This window comes from Bombus flavifrons, unplaced genomic scaffold, assembly GCF_040668555.2.
Source record: "Bombus flavifrons isolate JBK064 unplaced genomic scaffold, iyBomFlav1_principal scaffold0118, whole genome shotgun sequence".
In the NCBI taxonomy this organism is placed as follows: domain Eukaryota; kingdom Metazoa; phylum Arthropoda; class Insecta; order Hymenoptera; family Apidae; genus Bombus; species Bombus flavifrons.
In genome coordinates, this window is record NW_027184863.1 from 12903 (window position 1) to 36495 (window position 23593).

General features: G+C 43.9%; 2 protein-coding genes across 2 annotated transcripts; both read right to left on the reverse strand.

Moving 5' to 3' along the window:
• Positions 1-10599: 10599 nt before the first annotated feature.
• On the reverse strand, positions 10600-16110 carry LOC138189513 (uncharacterized). Its single transcript, XM_069131529.1, has 2 exons — positions 15246-16110; positions 10600-14456 (listed from the first exon to the last, which is right to left on the reverse strand). The coding sequence occupies exons 1-2, from the start codon at positions 16108-16110 to the stop codon at positions 10600-10602; spliced, it is 4722 nt and encodes a 1573-aa protein (XP_068987630.1).
• Positions 16111-17262: 1152 nt separating this feature from the next.
• LOC138189514 (uncharacterized) lies at positions 17263-22773 on the reverse strand. The gene is made up of 2 exons (XM_069131530.1): positions 21909-22773; positions 17263-21119 (listed from the first exon to the last, which is right to left on the reverse strand). Exons 1-2 carry the CDS (start codon positions 22771-22773, stop codon positions 17263-17265), a joined length of 4722 nt encoding a protein of 1573 aa, XP_068987631.1.
• Between the last annotated feature and the right edge of the window lie 820 nt (positions 22774-23593).

The window sequence follows — 23593 nt, forward strand, 5'->3', positions numbered from 1 at the left end:
CCTTGTTAAGTTATATAAGGAACACGGAAGTCGCGCGCGAGCTCTTTTGTGCCTGAAATTCCGGAGAGTGAACATCGAAGAAGAACATAAATATCAGGTAAGTAAGAAAAAATATCAAACAACAACATTGTAACTAGTAATTTATAACGTCTAAACCATTAATTTACAACACTTAAGCTTTTAATTTATAACATTCAAGCCATTAATTTATTACATTTAAGGAATTAATTTATAACGTCTAAACTATTAATTTATAACATTTAAGCTATTAATTAACAACATCTAAGCCATTAATTTACAACATTTAAAGTGTTATTTTATACATTTAAGCTATTAATTTATAACATTTAAGCTATTAATTTATAACATTTAAGCCATTAATTTCTAACTTTTGAACTGTTATTTTATAGATTTAGCCATTAATTTATAACATTTAAACCATTAATTTACAGCATTTATTGTGTTATTTTATACATTTAAGCCATTAATTTATAATATTTAAGCTATTAATTTATAACATTTAAGCCATTAATTTCTAACTTTTGAACTGTTATTTTATACATTTTGCCAATAATTTATAACATTTAAACTATTAATTTATATCATCTAAGCCATTAAATTATAACATTTAAGCTATTAATCTAAAACAATTCCTCCATTAATTCTTAACAACTATACCAATAATTTATAACCATATTCTCCCATTAATTCAAAGTAATTGTGCTCTTAAATTATAACAGTTGTACCATTAATCGGAAGCAACTCTACATTCATTGATTTAAATCAGTACCATCAATGTGAGTGAATTAATTATTTATATTGTATTATTTTATTAACGAAATCTTTCAGGTCCCTGGATTGCTATTTTATTTCTATATAGCATTATTTTTTAATTTTAAATACAGTACTTAATTTCTCATTTCACTATTTTGTATAAAAGCAGTGGTAACGCAGAGTGTAATTTTAAGATGTAATTTTCCATGTCTGCTAAAAACCAAGGAAACAACACCATATTCATGGAATCAAGGAAGCAAGTGTAGTTTAACCGAAGGCAACGACATCTTATCTGTAGCTGCGCATGAGTCATAGGACATTTCAAATAGTGTTGTTGTTTTGCCTCGGAGTACCAAAACCGTTAGATTACAAGTAATTTAAAAACAAATAAACTCCGGACAAAACAATGCCGCCGCTACAATGTCGCTTTATTATAAAATAATTTTACATCTCTGCTTCCAATGCGTAAAAACTCATATGTAAATGGGACCCGAGCGTAGTTACCTCCTCGTGGTGGGTCCCGGTAATTGGTATCGTTTTCCAAATAATAATACACCAAGTACTATTTCGAATATTAGTATTATTATTCGAAAACGATATCAAGCTAAAAACTACTTGAATATTGTTAGGAAGATGATACATTTACACTGTACATGTGAATGTGTGTGTAAGCGTTAGAGGGTGTCCTGGTCTGAGTTGAGACAAAGGACCGTCGTCGTAAAGAAGCATCTGGAAGAGTCGGTTGGCGACAAGCGTGCGTGCAAGACGTTCTTCAGAGTGGAATATAGATGTATAGCTGTTGTGTGTGAAATAAAGTCAGTTATTTGTATTTCCAAATCCTCATGATTTCCTTAACATGGTAGCAGAGCGTGGTTTATAGTTTTGCAAGATATTTAGTGCGTGTCTTTTTAATCTTGCGAGTTAGTTCGAGTGAGTTTCAATAAGGGAAGAAACGTTCAAAGAAAGAAGAGAAAAGATATACTTCGAGCACGTGGGAACGCTTGAGTAAGATATAAGGAATCAATTAAAATGGAGAGATCGGAAATCATGATACCTATATTCGATGGTGAGGATTATGGAATGTGGAAGCAAAGAATCACAATGTTTTTGAAGTATAAGGAATGTGATATTGTTATAACAAGAATGAAGAACAAAAAAGACAATGAAGACTGGGACAAAATGGATTTGAAAGCAATAAATATAATTTATAGTGCATTATCGAATAGACAATTGGAGTATGTTAGGGAAGAAAAAACGGCATATGAAATAGTAAAAAAGTTCGATGAAATGTACTTGAGAGAGTCGACGGCACTACAGATCGTGTGCAGAAGGAGATTGGAAAAGATAAGACTGGATAACTACGGTGATTCAGCATCGTTTTTCAGAGATTTCGAAAAATTAACAAATGAATTAAAAAGTGCGGGCGCACAAGTGAGTGAGAGGGAAAAACTAAATTACATGCTGAATACGTTACCCGAAGAATACAGCTACATAGCGGACATAATAGATGCATTGAAAGAAGAAAATCAAACGGTAGCGTATGTAAAAAATAAAATTGAAATAGCGGAGAAGAGAAATAAGTCCAATCGTGGAGAAATGCAAACCAATGCCTTTTCTGCAAAAAAGGAAGGATGCTTCAGATGTGGAAGATTAGGACACTTTGCGAGAGAGTGTCAAAATGGCGTCCAAGCGGGAAGCAGTAACGGCTATTGGCATGGGCCAACACGTGGTCGCAGCAGAGGACAAGGGTACAAAGGCAATACGAGCAGGGGACGTGGAAACTTCCATCGTCAATCAACAACCGGCACGGGCGAGCATGGAAACTCAAGAGCAGGCACATGGATAGCAACGGCGCACGCAGCACACAACAGCGAGACGAATGAGATAAATGAGAAGGAAATAATGTGGCTATTAGATAGCGGTTGTACCGATCATATAATTAATGATGTAAATTATTTTGATAAATCTATCGACCTAAAAGAACCGGTAAATATATATTTAGGCGATAATAGACCGATAAAAGCGACAAAAGTTGGGAATGTTATAAGTTATTTTGAAGCTTTCGGAAAACAAAATAAAATAAATATGAGAAAAGTTTTTTACGCGAAAGAAATGTCCGCAAATTTGATTAGTTTAGGTAAACTAACAGATAATAAGAATACGGTTATTTCCAAAGGAAATATTGCGAAAGTAATAGATGTAAACAATAGACTTACGGCTGTAGCGTTCAAAGAGAATGGGACATATAGAATGAAAAGTATATTGAAAAGAAAGGAACACTTAGTAAACAGTGCCATATGTAGTGGTATGAGTAAAAGAGAAAGAGAAATAGATAGGAAACGTGAAAGAGATAGGGACCGTGACAGGGAAAGAGAAAGAGAAAGAGATAGGGAACGTGAGAGAGATAGGGCAGATTATGTCACACATATAAAACAACATATTAAAGTAGGTGAAAAAAAGGTACCAGATGGATTACCACCAGACAATAAAACCAAACTTGATTTAGATTCTGACGAAGATGAAGAAGAAGAACAATATTCAGATGGAGATGATGATTACGAGCCACCAGCATATATTGTGAAAAAGGTTCCAAAACCACTTAAGCCATCAGAACGCGAAGAGGAACAAGAAAGATCAGAAAAGGAAAACAGCAGTGTGATTCACACAAAGTATTGTAAAGTAGATATCCCTTGTACATTTGAGGAGGCGATTTGTTGTGAAAATAGTGAAGATGGTAAGAATGAAGAAAATTATAAGAAGAGGAAAAAGAATAGAAAATTGGAGAAGGATAATGACGAAGATAGAAGCAGGGAAGGTGAAGTATCTGCGAGGAACAAGGGCGAAAAATGTAACAAAAGTAGAACAAAGCGGGGAAAAGAAAGAGATAAACAAAAAATAGGACATTGTAAATAAAAGAGAAAAGAGAGCGATGTTGCAAAGAATGTGATATGTAGAATGAATGAAAAGAGTTTGTAAATTATCGAGAGCGATTTATGGGTTAAAAGAAAGTCCGAGAGATTGGTATGAGTGTTTTGATAGGTATGTGACGAGATTAGGTTTTAAGAAGAATAATGTAGAATTGTGTTTATATACTCATGGAGAGGGAGAAAATGTTGTTTATTTGCTAATATATGTAAACGATTTGTTAATCTGTAGTAAAATAAAAAAAAAGGGGGTTATTAACAGATAAATTTAAAATGAAAAGATCTAGGCGAAGTGAAAGAATATCTTGGAAAGTTATAGTGCGAATTATCTGAGTAGATAGAAGATTGTTGTAGCGAGAAACATTTTAAATATGCTTTGCGAATACTGAAATATTTGCACCGGACAAGAGATTTAAGATAAACATAATAAAAGTAAGTACAGAAGAAAACACTGCGGATATTTTTACGAAGGCACTGTGTAGAGAGAAATTTGAAAGGTTTAGGTCATGGATGAATGTAAACTAACAGGCATGTAAATACGATTAAATGTACAGTATAAATGTAAGGAGGCGTGTTAGGAAGATGATACATTTACACTGTACATGTGAATGTGTGTGTAAGCGTTAGAGGGTGTCCTGGTCTGAGTTGAGACAAAGGACCGTCGTCGTAAAGAAGCATCTGGAAGAGTCGGTTGGCGACAAGCGTGCGTGCAAGACGTTCTTCAGAGTGGAATATAGATGTATAGCTGTTGTGTGTGAAATAAAGTCAGTTATTTGTATTTCCAAATCCTCATGATTTCCTTAACAAATATAGTCTGGTCTTGATCACCCAAAATAGTTTTGGTGATCTAAACTGGACTAATACCCCCCGCGGGGGCAACGTGGGACATCATGGGACATCGCAGGACACCGTGGCATGCGAGCGTATTAGCTTTAATTAATCATAAGATAGATACCTATGTTATGTACATTGTAAGCTCATTCTGTACAAAGATACTTATCTATCTTGGAACGACAAATAAAGATCTCGTCTCTCTTGATCCCCTCGCTTACCATACTGGAAAAATTGTTCCCACGATATATCGGTTCGCGATCACTCAGTTCTTTCAAACTGTCGCGTGGCGTACTCGCTCGCGTGTATTTCGGGTGCGTGCGGGTCAATGTGCTCTAGACAACTCTTCGGATTCGTAAGTCGCCCAAGGACAGCTCTGTCTTGGTGACTGCTCAACGTTTGCATCGGATCACGGGAGTTGTCGTCGTGCCAGTGATGCTTGCTAATCTGTTGGGGATTCAGTCGTGGATCTGCAGTCCTGTCCGATTGGTACTTCGGTACTCGGTCAGGGACCAGCAATTTCACGTCCTCCGTAATCCTGTTCGGCCCCGCGGGAGTGGACCCCACTGTTCAGTTGAGGTATTGCCTTCGTAATCCTGTTCAGCGGTCCCTCCCCGTGAGTGGACCCCACTGTTCAGTTGGGGCCTCGTGCCTTGGTAATCCTGTTCAGCGGTCCCTCCCTGTGAGTGGACCCCACTGTTCAGTTGGGGCCTCTTGCCTTCGTAATCCTGTTCAGCGGTCCCTCCCCGGGTTCCACTTGTTCAGTTGGAGTGTGTCAAGTTGCTGGCCTATGTGCTGGATCCACGGCTGAATTACTAGTCGATCACTGGCATCATCTGTCGGCGCCATCGACCGCGACTCGTGTAAGTTTCGAACGGCGAAACAGGAATCGAGTTACGGCCAATTCTTGGGCTTTCCGTTGAACCTCGGGGTTATCTCGTGTACGGGGGTACGTCGCGTAGGTTTGTTAGTTCTTTCGAGAGATCGCGATCTCGTCCGTTTCGGGACAGTGTCAGTAGCTTCATCTTCTTCTTTTCGCTCCAAGTTAGATAAATGTGTCTTTGATACCGAATGTTGCCAGTAGGGATGCGAATTATTGTTTATTTGTACTGATCGATGTAATCGTTGTGTGGGAGATAGATGATGCGTTACGTATGCCTTGTTCTACGTTTGTAAAGATTCATGTTAGCGCTGCGTTGGAGATATGTGTTTCGCAGTTAGACTACGAAACAACTATTTCTTTACGCAGGCCCATGGTCAAGTAGTGTCAAAACTGGACATTCTGCCATAGGTTGAATGTCGAGATCGATGTGTAGTGTTAAATAACCCATGGGCGGGTCTCGTGCGTAGTCACCTCCTCGTGGTGAGACCTGGTAATTGGCATCGTTTTCCAAAAATTAATCAGTCGATTAATCTTTGGAAAACGATACCAAGCCAAGAACTACGCAACAGTCCAGTTTGGACCACCAAAAGCCCCTAAGATCATTTTGGATGATCTACACTGGACTGCACTATTAATTTATAACATTTAAGCCATTAATTTACAATATTTACGTCATGAATTTACAACAATAAGTCACAAATTCATAACATTTAAGCTATTAATTTTTACATTCATACCATTAATTCCTAACACTCAAACTATTAATTTATAACACTTAAGCTATTAATTTATAACATTTAAGCAAATAATTAACAACGATTAAACTATTAATTTATAACAATTGAAACAATAATTGGCACATTTAAAACATTAATTTATAAGAATCAAACCATTCCTCGAGGAATCAGTAAGTCTCGCGCTAATAGCCCAATACATCGATAGATTTAACGAAGAAATACGTAACCGCGATTACAACCAATTAGATCATATTATTTGCTACATAATTAATAACTGTATCACGTACAGCGATGCAGGCGGTATTGAAGAAATAAAGCCATTTTATGTTACAACTATAACGAGTAAATTTAATCGTTTAACTTGTGAAGAATTAAAAAGGTACCTGACTTCTAAATAAGCATTAAATAAGAATCTTAAATATCGCAAACAGTGATGTAGGTGTTACTCAAGAAAAAAGAACGTTTTATTTTTTAATTAGCACGAGTAAATGAACGAATATCGATAATATAATATAACGCTTAATATGAATTTTATCTGTCTGATTATTTAATAGCATAACTAATTTCACAGTAACGTCATCGACTGCCCTTAGGCTCTTTTCCCTTTTTGTCCGAACTAAACGATAGTCGAAAACTTGTATCATGTAGGTGTGAATATAGTCTTAGTTTGTAGAAACTATTAAAATGATAAAAATGGATATCGTATTAAATCGTAAAAGATGCCAATTTACGATAAAAATTAAGAAATCGTTCAATTTGATTTTGTTACAATGGAAAAACCGTCTCCTGCTATGTCAAAAAATCGTTACCGTTTGATTAACAAACCGACGCCTTGTTAAGTTATATAAGGAACACGGAAGTCGCGCGCGAGCTCTTTTGTGCCTGAAATTCCGGAGAGTGAACATCGAAGAAGAACATAAATATCAGGTAAGTAAGAAAAAATATCAAACAACAACATTGTAACTAGTAATTTATAACGTCTAAACCATTAATTTACAACACTTAAGCTATTAATTTATAACATTCAAGCCATTAATTTCTAACGTTTGAACTGTTATTTTATACATTTTGCCAATAATTTATAACATTTAAACTTTTAATTTATATCATCTAAGCCATTAAATTATAACATTTAAGCTATTAATTTACAACATCTAAGCCACTAATTTACAATATTTAAACTATTAATTTATATCATCTAAGCCATTAATTTATAATATTTAAGCCATTAATCTAAAACAATTCCTCCATTAATTCCTAACAACTATTCCAATAATTTATATCCATATTCTCCCATTAATTCAAAGTAATTGTGCTCTTAATTTATAACAGTTGTACCATTAATCGGAAGCAACTCTACATTCATTGATTTAAATCAGTACCATCAATGTGAGTGAATTAATGATTTATATTGTATTATTTTATTAACGAAATCTTTCAGGACCCTGGATTGCTATTTTATTTCTATATAGCATTATTTTTTAATTTTAAATACAGTACTTAATTTCCCATTTCACTATTTTGTATAAAAGCAGTGGTAACGCAGAGTGTAATTTTAAGATGTAATTTTCCATGTCTGCTAAAAACCAAGGAAACAACACCATATTCATGGAATCAAGGAAGCAAGTGTAGTTTAACCGAAGGCAACGACATCTTATCTGTAGCTGCACATGAGTCATAGGACATTTCAAATAGTGTTGTTGTTTTGCCTCGGAGTACCAAAACCGTTAGATTACAAGTAATTTAAAAACAAATAAACTCCGAACAAAACAATGCCGCCGCTACAATGTCGCTTTATTATAAAATAATTTTACGTCTCTGCTTCCAATGCGTAAAAACTCATATGTAAATGGGACCCGAGCGTAGTTACCTCCTCGTGGTGGGTCCCGGTAATTGGTATCGTTTTCCAAATAATAATACACCAAGTACTATTTCGAATATTAGTATTATTATTCGAAAACGATATCAAGCTAAAAACTACATGAATATAGTCTGGTCTTGATCACCCAAAATAGTTTTGGTGATCTAAACTGGACTAATACCCCCCGCGGGGGCAACGTGGGACATCGTGGAACATCGCAGGACACCGTGGGATGCGTGCGTATTAGCTTTAATTAATCATAAGATAGATACCTATGTTATGTACATAGTAAGCTCATTCTGTACAAAGATACTTATCTATCTTGGAACGACAAATAAAGATCTCGTCTCTCTTGATCCCCTCGCTTACCATACTGAAAAAATTGTTCCCACGATATATCGGTTCGCGATCAGTCAGTTCTTTCAAACTGTCGCTTGGCGTACTCGCTCGCGTTTATTTCGGGTGCGTGCGGGTCAATGTGCTCTAGACAACTCTTCGGATTCGTAAGTCGCCCAAGGACAGCTCTGTCTTGGTGACTGCTCAACGTTTGCATCGGATCACGGGAGTTGTCGCCGTGCCGGTGTTGCTTGCTAATCTGTTGGGGATTCACTCGTGGATCTGCGGTCCTGTCCGATTGGTACTTGGGTACTCGATCAGAGACCACCAATTTCACGTCCTCCGTAATCCTGTTCGGCCCCGCGGGAGTGGACCCAACTGTTCAGTTTTGGCCTCGTGCCTTGGTAATCCTGTTCAGCGGTCCCTCCCTGTGAGTGGACCCCACTGTTCAGTTGGGGCCTCTTGCCTTCGTAATCCTGTTCAGCGGTCCCTCCCCGGGTTCCACTTGTTCAGTTGGAGTTTGTCAAGTTGCTGGCCTATGTGCTGGATCCACGGCTGAATTACTAGTGGATCACTGGCATCATCTGTCGGCGCCATCGACCGCGACTCGTGTAAGTTTCGAACGGCGAAACAGGAATCGAGTTACGGCTAATTCTTGGGCTTTCCGTTGAACCTCGGGGTTATCTCGTGTACTGGGGTATTTCGCGTAGGTTTGTTAGTTCTTTCGAGAGATCGCGATCTCGTCCGTTTCGGGACAGTGTCAGTAGCTTCATCTTCTTCTTTTCGTTCCAAGTTAGATAAATGTGTATTTGATACCGAATGTTGCCAGTAGGGATGCGAATTATTGTATATTTGTACTGATCGATGTAATCGTGTGGGAGATAGATGATGCGTTAAGTATGCCTTGTTCTACGTTTGTAAAGATTCATGTTAGCGCTGCGTTGGAGATATGTGTTTCGCAGTTAGACTACGAAACAACTATTTCTTTACGCAGGCCCATGGTCAAGTAGTGTCAAAACTGGACATTCTGCCAATAGGTTGAATGTCGAGATCGATGTGTAGTGTTAAATAACCCATGGACGGGTCTCGTGCGTAGTCACCTCCTCGTGGTGAGACCTGGTAATTGGCATCGTTTTCCAAAAATTAATCAGTCGATTAATCTTTGGAAAACGATACCAAGCCAAGAACTACGCAACAGTCCAGTTTGGATCACCAAAAGCCTCTAAGATCATTTTGGATGATCTACACTGGACTGCACTATTAATTTATAACATTTAAGCCATTAATTTAGAATATTTACGTCATGAATTTACAACAATAAGTCACAAATTCATAACATTTATGTAAATTCGGCCAATCGCGGGGAGACGCAATCGCGAGGAGAGACGTCAACGGGAGTCGTAAATTCCCGTTACGATTATATTAATCGACACCACGAGTTGATCGATCCCCTGATTTCCGTTAAGATAATAGGGGTGATTAAGTTTATATAACACTGTGATTCACAGAATTATAAAATATATATTTCCAACACTTAAACTACACTGTTGAGTAGATACAAATCGTCAGTAACAACTTGTCGCACGAATATGAGATAGACACGAATAATAGAGCAAAGTTCGTACAGTCGAATTTCGTATGTTAGTGGACGGGAGAGTTAGATGCTACACGTCGACGTTGTTTTTCTTTCTACTAATTGTCGCCCTTAGGCTAGCACGGAAGAAAGCTCGGTGTGGGTGTGCCCTTTGCATGAAGAACGCGGATTCGTTATTCACGTTGTTCGTCAGGAAAAGTGAGGGCAACGATCCGCGATGTCGATTGGCTGTGACCCATGCTGAAACCTGAAGGAGTGAGTCGGAGTCCTCCTAGCAACGTGGTTCATAAATGACCTTGCACATGGGAAAACTCAGCCTGTTCTGTTAGACAGATGTTTGGTTTTTCCTAATGGGCGCGTACCCGCTTTCTCCGCATTTTTGATTGCGCCTAATAAACCCAAGGACCTCTCTAAAAAACCAGATGTGCGTCGCAAATATTTCTAGCCTTAAGAAAACTTTCAGGACGACGGATGGAATGCAGATACATGTGTACAGAATGCAAGAGAAAGTTATGGTCGGTCCTCAGGTTTATTGAGGGTCGAAATGACGTTACGCAGGCCGTCGGCTGGCCGGTCGCGAGAGATGCAGCGCAGATGTTTTAGGCGACGTAACATCCTCCCCCCGTTGAGAGGGCACCGATCAAATTCTGCCTGTGGAGTCAGGTGCGTCGTTTGTCCATTGCCTTCGCTCCGGGTTGATGTTCGGATTCATCTGTTTCTGGTTGAATGGGTAAGGGGACCAATCTTTTGACACCACGGTCCAGGATACTCGTTGCCGTCTGCACGGTAGCGGTCCGTATGATTCCGTCGGCTCCTGGATGGACTTTGATTACGCGGCCCAAAGGCCACTGCATGGATGGGACGTTATCCTCCCTGAGGATTACGACGGTGCCTTCACGGATGTCGTGTTTTCCCTTGTCCCATTTGTTGCGGCGGGTCAGCTCGTTGAGGTACTCTCGATTCCACCTGCTCCAGAAGTACTGCTTGATCTGGTGGATGCGCTGCCAACTAGATAGCCGGCCTGATGGAACTGTCCTGAAATCACGCTCCCGTAAACTCGTTAATGTATCGCCGATTAGAAAGTGACCGGGAGTGAGGACAGGGGGATCTTTCGGATCGGACGAGATGGGAGTCAGTGGACGTGAATTGAGAATTGCTTCAATCTCAATCACAAGGGTGTTAAGGTGTTCAAAGGTCAAGAGCTCCGTGCCGACGACGCGGATGAGGTGACGTTTGAACGATTTTACGGCGGCTTCCCATAAACCGCCAAAATGTGGTGAGTTTGGGGGGTTGAAACGCCATTGTATCTGTCGGTCGGCGAGAAAATTCTGCACCTTTTCCTTGTGGTCGTCGGACTGTAATAGGGTTCGGAGTTCTTGTAATTCCCGATTAGCTCCGGCGAAATTGGTGCCATTGTCGGTGAGGATGGTTGCGCAGTATCCTCTTCGGGAGATGAATCGGCGTAGAACGGCTAGGAATGCGTCGGTAGTTAGATCGCTGACTAACTCGATGTGGACGGCTTTTGTTGCTAGACATACGAATATGGCAACGTATACCTTGACTTTACTGCGGTTACGATTCCTTTTCTCTTTGATATAGAGCGGACCGCAGTAGTCGATTCCGACGTTCGTAAACGGGCGCGATTCGGTAATACGCGCCTCTGGTAAATCCCCCATCAAGTACTCTACTGGTGGAGGATTAGCTCTGCAGCAACGGACGCACCTTTTGATAGTGCGCCACACTTGGCTACGGCCGTCGATCGGCCAATAGCGTAGTCTCACGGCGTATAATGTAGCTTGTGTCCCTGTGTGGTGGTTGTTTCGATGTTCTTCGTTTATAATGATCTCGGTAATTGTCGATTTCGGCAAAATAATTGGATGCTTTTGCCTGAATGGGATAGCAGAGTTGGTCAGTCGTCCTCCGACGCGTAGTATCCCCTCTTCGTCGAGGAATGGATTTAGTGGCTGTAGTTTTCCTCCAACATCCTTGCTTCGATCTTTCTGCAGTATCCGAATCTCCGCTGCGAAGTGTCGGGATTGGATTATCTTGATCAATTTATTATGTGCGGTGGTTAATTCGTCCGTTGTTAGATGGGAGGATCGGTTCTGCTTATATTTCCATCGAAGACACCAAGAGACGACTCTTATTAGTCTTGTCCAGGATGAATATCCATGGAGGAGTGTGTTGTCGATGGTACTAGTTGTTAGACATATCGTCTTCTTTTGTTCTGGGAGTTCTCCCAGCGTCGTGGGTATCCAGATCGGCCAGTTTTCCTCTTGTTGTTTGAGCCATTCGGGTCCGTTTTTCCAGATGGTCGGGCGCAGAAATTCCTTGGGAGTCTGCCCGCGGGAGATGAGATCTGCTGGATTATCGTTGGTGGGCACATGACGCCAATCGTCGATGTTTGTTTTCGTCTGGATCTCGGCTACGCGGTTCGCCACGAAGGTTTTCAACATGTGTGGCGAGGACTTGATCCACTGAAGCACTATAGTAGAATCCGTCCAATACACAGTGCGAGAAATCTTTATATTGAGGGACTTCTTTATCAGGGACATAAGTGAGGCGAGGAGTAATGCTCCGCTTAACTCGAGTCGTGGGATTGTCAACGATTTTAGTGGCGCGACCTTAGATCGAGCCGTGAGTATCTGAGTTTGTGTGTGTCCCTCCGGATTGGTGCTGCGTAGATAGACACATGCTCCGTATGCCCTTTCACTGGCGTCGCAGAAACCGTGCAGCTCTATATGATTAGCTGCCTTGATTATGGTTTTACGAGGGAACCGAATATCATTAAGCAAGGGTAGTTGGATATGATATCGATCCCATTCAGTATGCAACTCTGCTGGTAGGGATTCGTCCCAATCAATTTTTAATGCCCAGACGCGTTGAAGCAATATTTTTGCTTTGACAATCACTGGCGCGAGCAAACCAAGTGGATCATAGATTCGGGCTATCACCGAACTCATTGATCGTTTAGTGACTCGAGTGATGGTCGCTGTGGGTTCAACTGAGTAAAGGATTGCGTCTTCCTGAGAATCCCAATAAATGCCTAAGGTCTTCAACGTCTGTGACTCGCCCAATTGTAGCCTTCTATTGGTATCTCTTTCTGTTAGTCCTCGCAATATGTCCTTGTCATTGGATGCCCATTCCCGGATATGTAAGCCGGCCGATCTGAGAAGGTCTGTGAGTTCGTGTCTTACCGATAGTAATTCTTCTTTTGTGTCGGCTCCAGTGAGGGCATCGTCGACATAAAAATCGCGCTGCACAACCGCTGCTGCTCGCGGGAATCGATGTCCTTCGTCTTCTGCTAATTGTTTGAGGCATCGGAGGGCCAAGTATGGGGCAGCTGATAGTCCGAACGTCACGGTGTTAAGTTGATATGTATCGACCTCCCCGTTGGAATTACGCCATAGAATGAGTTGATATTTACGATCTTCTGGACGTACGAGGATTTGTCGATACATCTTCTCAATGTCACCCGTTAGAACATATTGATGCGACCGGAATCTCAATAGAATTTCAATTAGATCTTCCTGTAATTTAGGTCCTGTATGTAGCATGTCGTTGAGGGATACTCTGGTAGTGCTGATTGCTGATCCGTCGAAAACAACTCGGAGTTTCGTAGTATCACTCGATTCCTTTATCACGCCGTGATGAGGCAAATAATAACCGTTGGTTGTGGGAAGGTCAGGCGTGATCTTCGTCATATGACCCAAGTCTAGATACTCTTGGATCACCGCACTATACGCGGCTTCGAATTGCTTGTCGCGTTGGAATCGGCGATGGAGCGAGGCGAGTCTACTCATGGCAACGGACCTTGACGTCCCCAGCGTGGGAAGCTTCTCGTTGAATGGCAGGGCGACGACGTATCGCCCTTCCTTGTTGCGTTGGACATGGTTGCGGAAATGCTCCTCACATTGTAATTCCGCCTCTGAGAAATGCGTGGTAGGTGGTCCCTCATCGATTTCCCAAAAACGTGCGAGATCCGCTTGTAGGTCGGTGGTGGTGACGTGAAAGGAATGGATCCCCGCGCGAGCTGGCGGGCTCCCCCCGATAACCCAACCGAATCGAGTCTTTTGCAAACACAGCTCCGTATCGGTGGATTGGGATAGTTTGATCTGTCCGACACAAAAGGATGCTAAGGTTGGTCCCGAACTCAATAATATGTCGATCGGGCCTGGTCGATGAAATGCTGGGTCGGCTAATTTTATATTTTTGGGTAGCTGGATGACGGACCTATCGATTGGTTGATCTGGAACGACTGCCGATATTATTGGGATTACTAAGAACGTTACTATGCGTTTATATTTGCCATCCATAGAAACAATGGTGGCCGTGATCTGGCTCTTGGCAATTGTCGTCAAATCATCGAGGGTGCCGATTGGGACTGAACATCTCCTTCGTTTCATACCGAGGGATTTTGCGAATTTCTCACTCATGAAATTCATACTAGATCCGGTATCTAGCAATGCTCTGGCTCGGATTGGTGAGGCCCTTTTGTCTAGCACATCGATCTGTGCTGTGACCAGTAGATCGTGATGTAGTATGCCGTTTGGAGATGTATTTTCCCATTCGGTCCACCCTTTTGTAGTTTGTTGAGCTAGTCAGTTTAGCTCGGGTTGGGACTTGGATAAGGTGTGTATGGCGGTGCCCTTGGTCCGTGGGGAGCTTGACTCAGGAACTTTCGAGTCTTTAGGAGCCGAATATGTATGCTTCCGGGATGATTCGGTTGTCCGTCTGGACTTATGATACGAACGTGACTTCGATGATCCCGGGGGGGATTGTCTCTTAGATCGTTTATGCGATGAACGACTGCCCGGCGACCGACCGCTCGATGAACGACTGCGCGACGACCGACCGCTCGACGACCGACCGCTCGATGACCGACCGCTCGAGGACCGACCGCTCGATGACCGACCGCTAGACGACCGACTGCTGGACGACCGATTGCTAGATGACTGACTACTCGACGAACGTGGAATTATCTGCGTTTGCTCTCGGTGTAGGTAGGTGTTGTGTCGTTGCCCGCAGATATGACACGAACCCGCTGTGCACTGTGTCAGCGAATGTCCGCTGCCTAGGCAGTTTATACATAACGCTGCCCCTTTTACGATTTGAAAGCGTTCTACCGCGGATTTGGCTTTGAAGACCTTACAATGTCTGAGTACGTGGGGTCCGCTGCAGGTCGGGCACACTAATGTCTTGCTGGTTGTGGCAAAGGTTCGGCCGCGCGGTACGTTTTGTCGATGACGATGTTTTTTGTGGGTTGATCCTTTCGTTTCCTTTGATTTAGAAAGGAGTTGATTACCGTTTGCCCGTGTTTTCAGAAATTCCATCAGATGTTGATAGGAAGGCACGTCTTGGTTTGGCAACGTGCGCTGCCATTTACGCATGCTGGACGAAGGTAATTTCGATGCAAGCAACTCGATAATCACTATATCTGATGTTACAGGCTGCCCTAATTTTTCGAGCGCTTTCAAATTTACGCTGACGGTTTCCAGCAAATCTTCAATGGCTTCTGGAGTTTCCCTTTTTATTTCGGGATAACTGCGCAGTAATTCCCAATGACGCATACAGATCCGGAGGGCACAATTAAATTTCTCCTTCAGTGTGTTGAGCGCGATGGGATAGTTGGCCTCTGTGAGTTCTAAGGATTGTATGCTCCGTGCGGCCCGTCCAGTTACAGAGGAGCGTAGATGTTGAAACCTTTGGACGTTAGTTAAGTTCTCATTGCGATCCACTGTGGATAAGAACGTGTCGTAGAAATAGGTCCAGTTCTCGAGGGCACCGTCGAATTGAGGTAAACGGACCTCTGGCAAAGTGATTGGTCTCGTCTCCGGTTTCACGCATGGATCGCGGGTCTTTGTTGGCGAAGGGGTTACTGATGGTAGTCGGTCGAAGAGGTCCATGATCTGTACGTCAATCCTATGATGCTCTCGCAATAAAGAATCTGCACGAGCTATTTCCCCCTCATCTAACACTTCTAATTCCTCTTGCACCGCGCAGATTTTTCGCCAATTTTCGTCGAACGAATTACGGCAAGCTGTTAGATAGTTTTTGTCTACCCGTTCAGACTCTTCATATTCCTCGAGTTGACGCTTCGTGGTTGCAAATCGGCTGACTAAGGCACTTCGTCTACGCCGCAACGTGCTGATCGATTCAGCTTGAGCCATATTTGAATTTAATAATCGGAATGGGCTTACCTTAATCAAATGGACGTTGATCTAGGAATCGGTAGCTACTCGTTACAGTGCGGTGTGGGCTCGCGTATGTGCTGAGCGATGAAGGAGTTCCTTTCCGAGGGCAGCTCCTTTGGTTAGTTGCTTAAGTCGTTGGAATGTGGATTTCACGCGACACTGTATAGTCACGGGTCAATGCACTTTTTAATGGCGCAAAATCCGGCTCGAAGGACCATGTAAATTCGGCCAATCGCGGGGAGACGCAATCGCGAGGAGAGACGTCAACGGGAGTCGTAAATTCCCGTTACGATTATATTAATCGACACCACGAGTTGATCGATCCCCTGATTTCCGTTAAGATAATAGGGGTGATTAAGTTTATATAACACTGTGATTCACAGAATTATAAAATATATATTTCCAACACTTAAACTACACTGTTGAGTAGATACAAATCGTCAGTAACAACTTGTCGCACGAATATGAGATAGACACGAATAATAGAGCAAAGTTCGTACAGTCGAATTTCGTATGTTAGTGGACGGGAGAGTTAGATGCTACACGTCGACGTTGTTTTTCTTTCTACTAATTGTCGCCCTTAGGCTAGCACGGAAGAAAGCTCGGTGTGGGTGTGCCCTTTGCATGAAGAACGCGGATTCGTTATTCACGTTGTTCGTCAGGAAAAGTGAGGGCAACGATCCGCGATGTCGATTGGCTGTGACCCATGCTGAAACCTGAAGGAGTGAGTCGGAGTCCTCCTAGCAACGTGGTTCATAAATGACCTTGCACATGGGAAAACTCAGCCTGTTCTGTTAGACAGATGTTTGGTTTTTCCTAATGGGCGCGTACCCGCTTTCTCCGCATTTTTGATTGCGCCTAATAAACCCAAGGACCTCTCTAAAAAACCAGATGTGCGTCGCAAATATTTCTAGCCTTAAGAAAACTTTCAGGACGACGGATGGAATGCAGATACATGTGTACAGAATGCAAGAGAAAGTTATGGTCGGTCCTCAGGTTTATTGAGGGTCGAAATGACGTTACGCAGGCCGTCGGCTGGCCGGTCGCGAGAGATGCAGCGCAGATGTTTTAGGCGACGTAACATCCTCCCCCCGTTGAGAGGGCACCGATCAAATTCTGCCTGTGGAGTCAGGTGCGTCGTTTGTCCATTTCCTTCGCTCCGGGTTGATGCTCGGATTCATCTGTTTCTGGTTGAATGGGTAAGGGGACCAATCTTTTGACACCACGGTCCAGGATACTCGTTGCCGTCTGCACGGTAGCGGTCCGTATGATTCCGTCGGCTCCTGGATGGACTTTGATTACGCGGCCCAAAGGCCACTGCATGGATGGGACGTTATCCTCCCTGAGGATTACGACGGTGCCTTCACGGATGTCGTGTTTTCCCTTGTCCCATTTGTTGCGGCGGGTCAGCTCGTTGAGGTACTCTCGATTCCACCTGCTCCAGAAGTACTGCTTGATCTGGTGGATGCGCTGCCAACTAGATAGCCGGCCTGATGGAACTGTCCTGAAATCACGCTCCCGTAAACTCGTTAATGTATCGCCGATTAGAAAGTGACCGGGAGTGAGGACAGGGGGATCTTTCGGATCGGACGAGATGGGAGTCAGTGGACGTGAATTGAGAATTGCTTCAATCTCAATCACAAGGGTGTTAAGGTGTTCAAAGGTCAAGAGCTCCGTGCCGACGACGCGGATGAGGTGACGTTTGAACGATTTTACGGCGGCTTCCCATAAACCGCCAAAATGTGGTGAGTTTGGGGGGTTGAAACGCCATTGTATCTGTCGGTCGGCGAGAAAATTCTGCACCTTTTCCTTGTGGTCGTCGGACTGTAATAGGGTTCGGAGTTCTTGTAATTCCCGATTAGCTCCGGCGAAATTGGTGCCATTGTCGGTGAGGATGGTTGCGCAGTATCCTCTTCGGGAGATGAATCGGCGTAGAACGGCTAGGAATGCGTCGGTAGTTAGATCGCTGACTAACTCGATGTGGACGGCTTTTGTTGCTAGACATACGAATATGGCAACGTATACCTTGACTTTACTGCGGTTACGATTCCTTTTCTCTTTGATATAGAGCGGACCGCAGTAGTCGATTCCGACGTTCGTAAACGGGCGCGATTCGGTAATACGCGCCTCTGGTAAATCCCCCATCAAGTACTCTACTGGTGGAGGATTAGCTCTGCAGCAACGGACGCACCTTTTGATAGTGCGCCACACTTGGCTACGGCCGTCGATCGGCCAATAGCGTAGTCTCACGGCGTATAATGTAGCTTGTGTCCCTGTGTGGTGGTTGTTTCGATGTTCTTCGTTTATAATGATCTCGGTAATTGTCGATTTCGGCAAAATAATTGGATGCTTTTGCCTGAATGGGATAGCAGAGTTGGTCAGTCGTCCTCCGACGCGTAGTATCCCCTCTTCGTCGAGGAATGGATTTAGTGGCTGTAGTTTTCCTCCAACATCCTTGCTTCGATCTTTCTGCAGTATCCGAATCTCCGCTGCGAAGTGTCGGGATTGGATTATCTTGATCAATTTATTATGTGCGGTGGTTAATTCGTCCGTTGTTAGATGGGAGGATCGGTTCTGCTTATATTTCCATCGAAGACACCAAGAGACGACTCTTATTAGTCTTGTCCAGGATGAATATCCATGGAGGAGTGTGTTGTCGATGGTACTAGTTGTTAGACATATCGTCTTCTTTTGTTCTGGGAGTTCTCCCAGCGTCGTGGGTATCCAGATCGGCCAGTTTTCCTCTTGTTGTTTGAGCCATTCGGGTCCGTTTTTCCAGATGGTCGGGCGCAGAAATTCCTTGGGAGTCTGCCCGCGGGAGATGAGATCTGCTGGATTATCGTTGGTGGGCACATGACGCCAATCGTCGATGTTTGTTTTCGTCTGGCTCTCGGCTACGCGGTTCGCCACGAAGGTTTTCAACATGTGTGGCGAGGACTTGATCCACTGAAGCACTATAGTAGAATCCGTCCAATACACAGTGCGAGAAATCTTTATATTGAGGGACTTCTTTATCAGGGACATAAGTGAGGCGAGGAGTAATGCTCCGCTTAACTCGAGTCGTGGGATTGTCAACGATTTTAGTGGCGCGACCTTAGATCGAGCCGTGAGTATCTGAGTTTGTGTGTGTCCCTCCGGATTGGTGCTGCGTAGATAGACACATGCTCCGTATGCCCTTTCACTGGCGTCGCAGAAACCGTGCAGCTCTATATGATTAGCTGCCTTGATTATGGTTTTACGAGGGAACCGAATATCATTAAGCAAGGGTAGTTGGATATGATATCGATCCCATTCAGTATGCAACTCTGCTGGTAGGGATTCGTCCCAATCAATTTTTAATGCCCAGACGCGTTGAAGCAATATTTTTGCTTTGACAATCACTGGCGCGAGCAAACCAAGTGGATCATAGATTCGGGCTATCACCGAACTCATTGATCGTTTAGTGACTCGAGTGATGGTCGCTGTGGGTTCAACTGAGTAAAGGATTGCGTCTTCCTGAGAATCCCAATAAATGCCTAAGGTCTTCAACGTCTGTGACTCGCCCAATTGTAGCCTTCTATTGGTATCTCTTTCTGTTAGTCCTCGCAATATGTCCTTGTCATTGGATGCCCATTCCCGGATATGTAAGCCGGCCGATCTGAGAAGGTCTGTGAGTTCGTGTCTTACCGATAGTAATTCTTCTTTTGTGTCGGCTCCAGTGAGGGCATCGTCGACATAAAAATCGCGCTGCACAACCGCTGCTGCTCGCGGGAATCGATGTCCTTCGTCTTCTGCTAATTGTTTGAGGCATCGGAGGGCCAAGTATGGGGCAGCTGATAGTCCGAACGTCACGGTGTTAAGTTGATATGTATCGACCTCCCCGTTGGAATTACGCCATAGAATGAGTTGATATTTACGATCTTCTGGACGTACGAGGATTTGTCGATACATCTTCTCAATGTCACCCGTTAGAACATATTGATGCGACCGGAATCTCAATAGAATTTCAATTAGATCTTCCTGTAATTTAGGTCCTGTATGTAGCATGTCGTTGAGGGATACTCTGGTAGTGCTGATTGCTGATCCGTCGAAAACAACTCGGAGTTTCGTAGTATCACTCGATTCCTTTATCACGCCGTGATGAGGCAAATAATAACCGTTGGTTGTGGGAAGGTCAGGCGTGATCTTCGTCATATGACCCAAGTCTAGATACTCTTGGATCACCGCACTATACGCGGCTTCGAATTGCTTGTCGCGTTGGAATCGGCGATGGAGCGAGGCGAGTCTACTCATGGCAACGGACCTTGACGTCCCCAGCGTGGGAAGCTTCTCGTTGAATGGCAGGGCGACGACGTATCGCCCTTCCTTGTTGCGTTGGACATGGTTGCGGAAATGCTCCTCACATTGTAATTCCGCCTCTGAGAAATGCGTGGTAGGTGGTCCCTCATCGATTTCCCAAAAACGTGCGAGATCCGCTTGTAGGTCGGTGGTGGTGACGTGAAAGGAATGGATCCCCGCGCGAGCTGGCGGGCTCCCCCCGATAACCCAACCGAATCGAGTCTTTTGCAAACACAGCTCCGTATCGGTGGATTGGGATAGTTTGATCTGTCCGACACAAAAGGATGCTAAGGTTGGTCCCGAACTCAATAATATGTCGATCGGGCCTGGTCGATGAAATGCTGGGTCGGCTAATTTTATATTTTTGGGTAGCTGGATGACGGACCTATCGATTGGTTGATCTGGAACGACTGCCGATATTATTGGGATTACTAAGAACGTTACTATGCGTTTATATTTGCCATCCATAGAAACAATGGTGGCCGTGATCTGGCTCTTGGCAATTGTCGTCAAATCATCGAGGGTGCCGATTGGGACTGAACATCTCCTTCGTTTCATACCGAGGGATTTTGCGAATTTCTCACTCATGAAATTCATACTAGATCCGGTATCTAGCAATGCTCTGGCTCGGATTGGTGAGGCCCTTTTGTCTAGCACATCGATCTGTGCTGTGACCAGTAGATCGTGATGTAGTATGCCGTTTGGAGATGTATTTTCCCATTCGGTCCACCCTTTTGTAGTTTGTTGAGCTAGTCAGTTTAGCTCGGGTTGGGACTTGGATAAGGTGTGTATGGCGGTGCCCTTGGTCCGTGGGGAGCTTGACTCAGGAACTTTCGAGTCTTTAGGAGCCGAATATGTATGCTTCCGGGATGATTCGGTTGTCCGTCTGGACTTATGATACGAACGTGACTTCGATGATCCCGGGGGGGATTGTCTCTTAGATCGTTTATGCGATGAACGACTGCCCGGCGACCGACCGCTCGATGAACGACTGCGCGACGACCGACCGCTCGACGACCGACCGCTCGATGACCGACCGCTCGAGGACCGACCGCTCGATGACCGACCGCTAGACGACCGACTGCTGGACGACCGATTGCTAGATGACTGACTACTCGACGAACGTGGAATTATCTGCGTTTGCTCTCGGTGTAGGTAGGTGTTGTGTCGTTGCCCGCAGATATGACACGAACCCGCTGTGCACTGTGTCAGCGAATGTCCGCTGCCTAGGCAGTTTATACATAACGCTGCCCCTTTTACGATTTGAAAGCGTTCTACCGCCGATTTGGCTTTGAAGACCTTACAATGTCTGAGTACGTGGGGTCCGCTGCAGGTCGGGCGCACTAATGTCTTGCTGGTTGTGGCAAAGGTTCGGCCGCGCGGTACGTTTTGTCGATGACGATGTTTTTTGTGGGTTGATCCTTTCGTTTCCTTTGATTTAGAAAGGAGTTGATTACCGTTTGCCCGTGTTTTCAGAAATTCCATCAGATGTTGATAGGAAGGCACGTCTTGGTTTGGCAACGTGCGCTGCCATTTACGCATGCTGGACGAAGGTAATTTCGATGCAAGCAACTCGATAATCACTATATCTGATGTTACAGGCTGCCCTAATTTTTCGAGCGCTTTCAAATTTACGCTGACGGTTTCCAGCAAATCTTCAATGGCTTCTGGAGTTTCCCTTTTTATTTCGGGATAACTGCGCAGTAATTCCCAATGACGCATACAGATCCGGAGGGCACAATTAAATTTCTCCTTCAGTGTGTTGAGCGTGATGGGATAGTTGGCCTCTGTGAGTTCTAAGGATTGTATGCTCCGTGCGGCCCGTCCAGTTACAGAGGAGCGTAGATGTTGAAACCTTTGGACGTTAGTTAAGTTCTCATTGCGATCCACTGTGGATAAGAACGTGTCGTAGAAATAGGTCCAGTTCTCGAGGGCACCGTCGAATTGAGGTAAACGGACCTCTGGCAAAGTGATTGGTCTCGTCTCCGGTTTCACGCATGGATCGCGGGTCTTTGTTGGCGAAGGGGTTACTGATGGTAGTCGGTCGAAGAGGTCCATGATCTGTACGTCAATCCTATGATGCTCTCGCAATAAAGAATCTGCACGAGCTATTTCCCCCTCATCTAACACTTCTAATTCCTCTTGCACCGCGCAGATTTTTCGCCAATTTTCGTCGAACGAATTACGGCAAGCTGTTAGATAGTTTTTGTCTACCCGTTCAGACTCTTCATATTCCTCGAGTTGACGCTTCGTGGTTGCAAATCGGCTGACTAAGGCACTTCGTCTACGCCGCAACGTGCTGATCGATTCAGCTTGAGCCATATTTGAATTTAATAATCGGAATGGGCTTACCTTAATCAAATGGACGTTGATCTAGGAATCGGTAGCTACTCGTTACAGTGCGGTGTGGGCTCGCGTATGTGCTGAGCGATGAAGGAGTTCCTTTCCGAGGGCAGCTCCTTTGGTTAGTTGCTTAAGTCGTTGGAATGTGGATTTCACGCGACACTGTATAGTCACGGGTCAATGCACTTTTTAATGGCGCAAAATCCGGCTCGAAGGACCATGTAAATTCGGCCAATCGCGGGGAGACGCAATCGCGAGGAGAGACGTCAACGGGAGTCGTAAATTCCCGTTACGATTATATTAATCGACACCACGAGTTGATCGATCCCCTGATTTCCGTTAAGATAATAGGGGTGATTAAGTTTATATAACACTGTGATTCACAGAATTATAAAATATATATTTCCAACACTTAAACTACACTGTTGAGTAGATACAAATCGTCAGTAACAACTTGTCGCACGAATATGAGATAGACACGAATAATAGAGCAAAGTTCGTACAGTCGAATTTCGTATGTTAGTGGACGGGAGAGTTAGATGCTACACGTCGACGTTGTTTTTCTTTCTACTAATTGTCGCCCTTAGGCTAGCACGGAAGAAAGCTCGGTGTGGGTGTGCCCTTTGCATGAAGAACGCGGATTCGTTATTCACGTTGTTCGTCAGGAAAAGTGAGGGCAACGATCCGCGATGTCGATTGGCTGTGACCCATGCTGAAACCTGAAGGAGTGAGTCGGAGTCCTCCTAGCAACGTGGTTCATAAATGACCTTGCACATGGGAAAACTCAGCCTGTTCTGTT

Coding starts and splice junctions, on each gene's coding strand:
- LOC138189513 (XM_069131529.1), bottom strand. CDS start 16,110: ATGGCTCAAGCTGAATCGATCAGCACGTTGCGGCGTAGACGAAGTGCC. Junction 14,457..15,245: donor TCTGAAAACACGGGCAAACG/GTAATCAACTCC, acceptor TACTGGTCACAG/CACAGATCGATGTGCTAGAC.
- LOC138189514 (XM_069131530.1), bottom strand. CDS start 22,773: ATGGCTCAAGCTGAATCGATCAGCACGTTGCGGCGTAGACGAAGTGCC. Junction 21,120..21,908: donor TCTGAAAACACGGGCAAACG/GTAATCAACTCC, acceptor TACTGGTCACAG/CACAGATCGATGTGCTAGAC.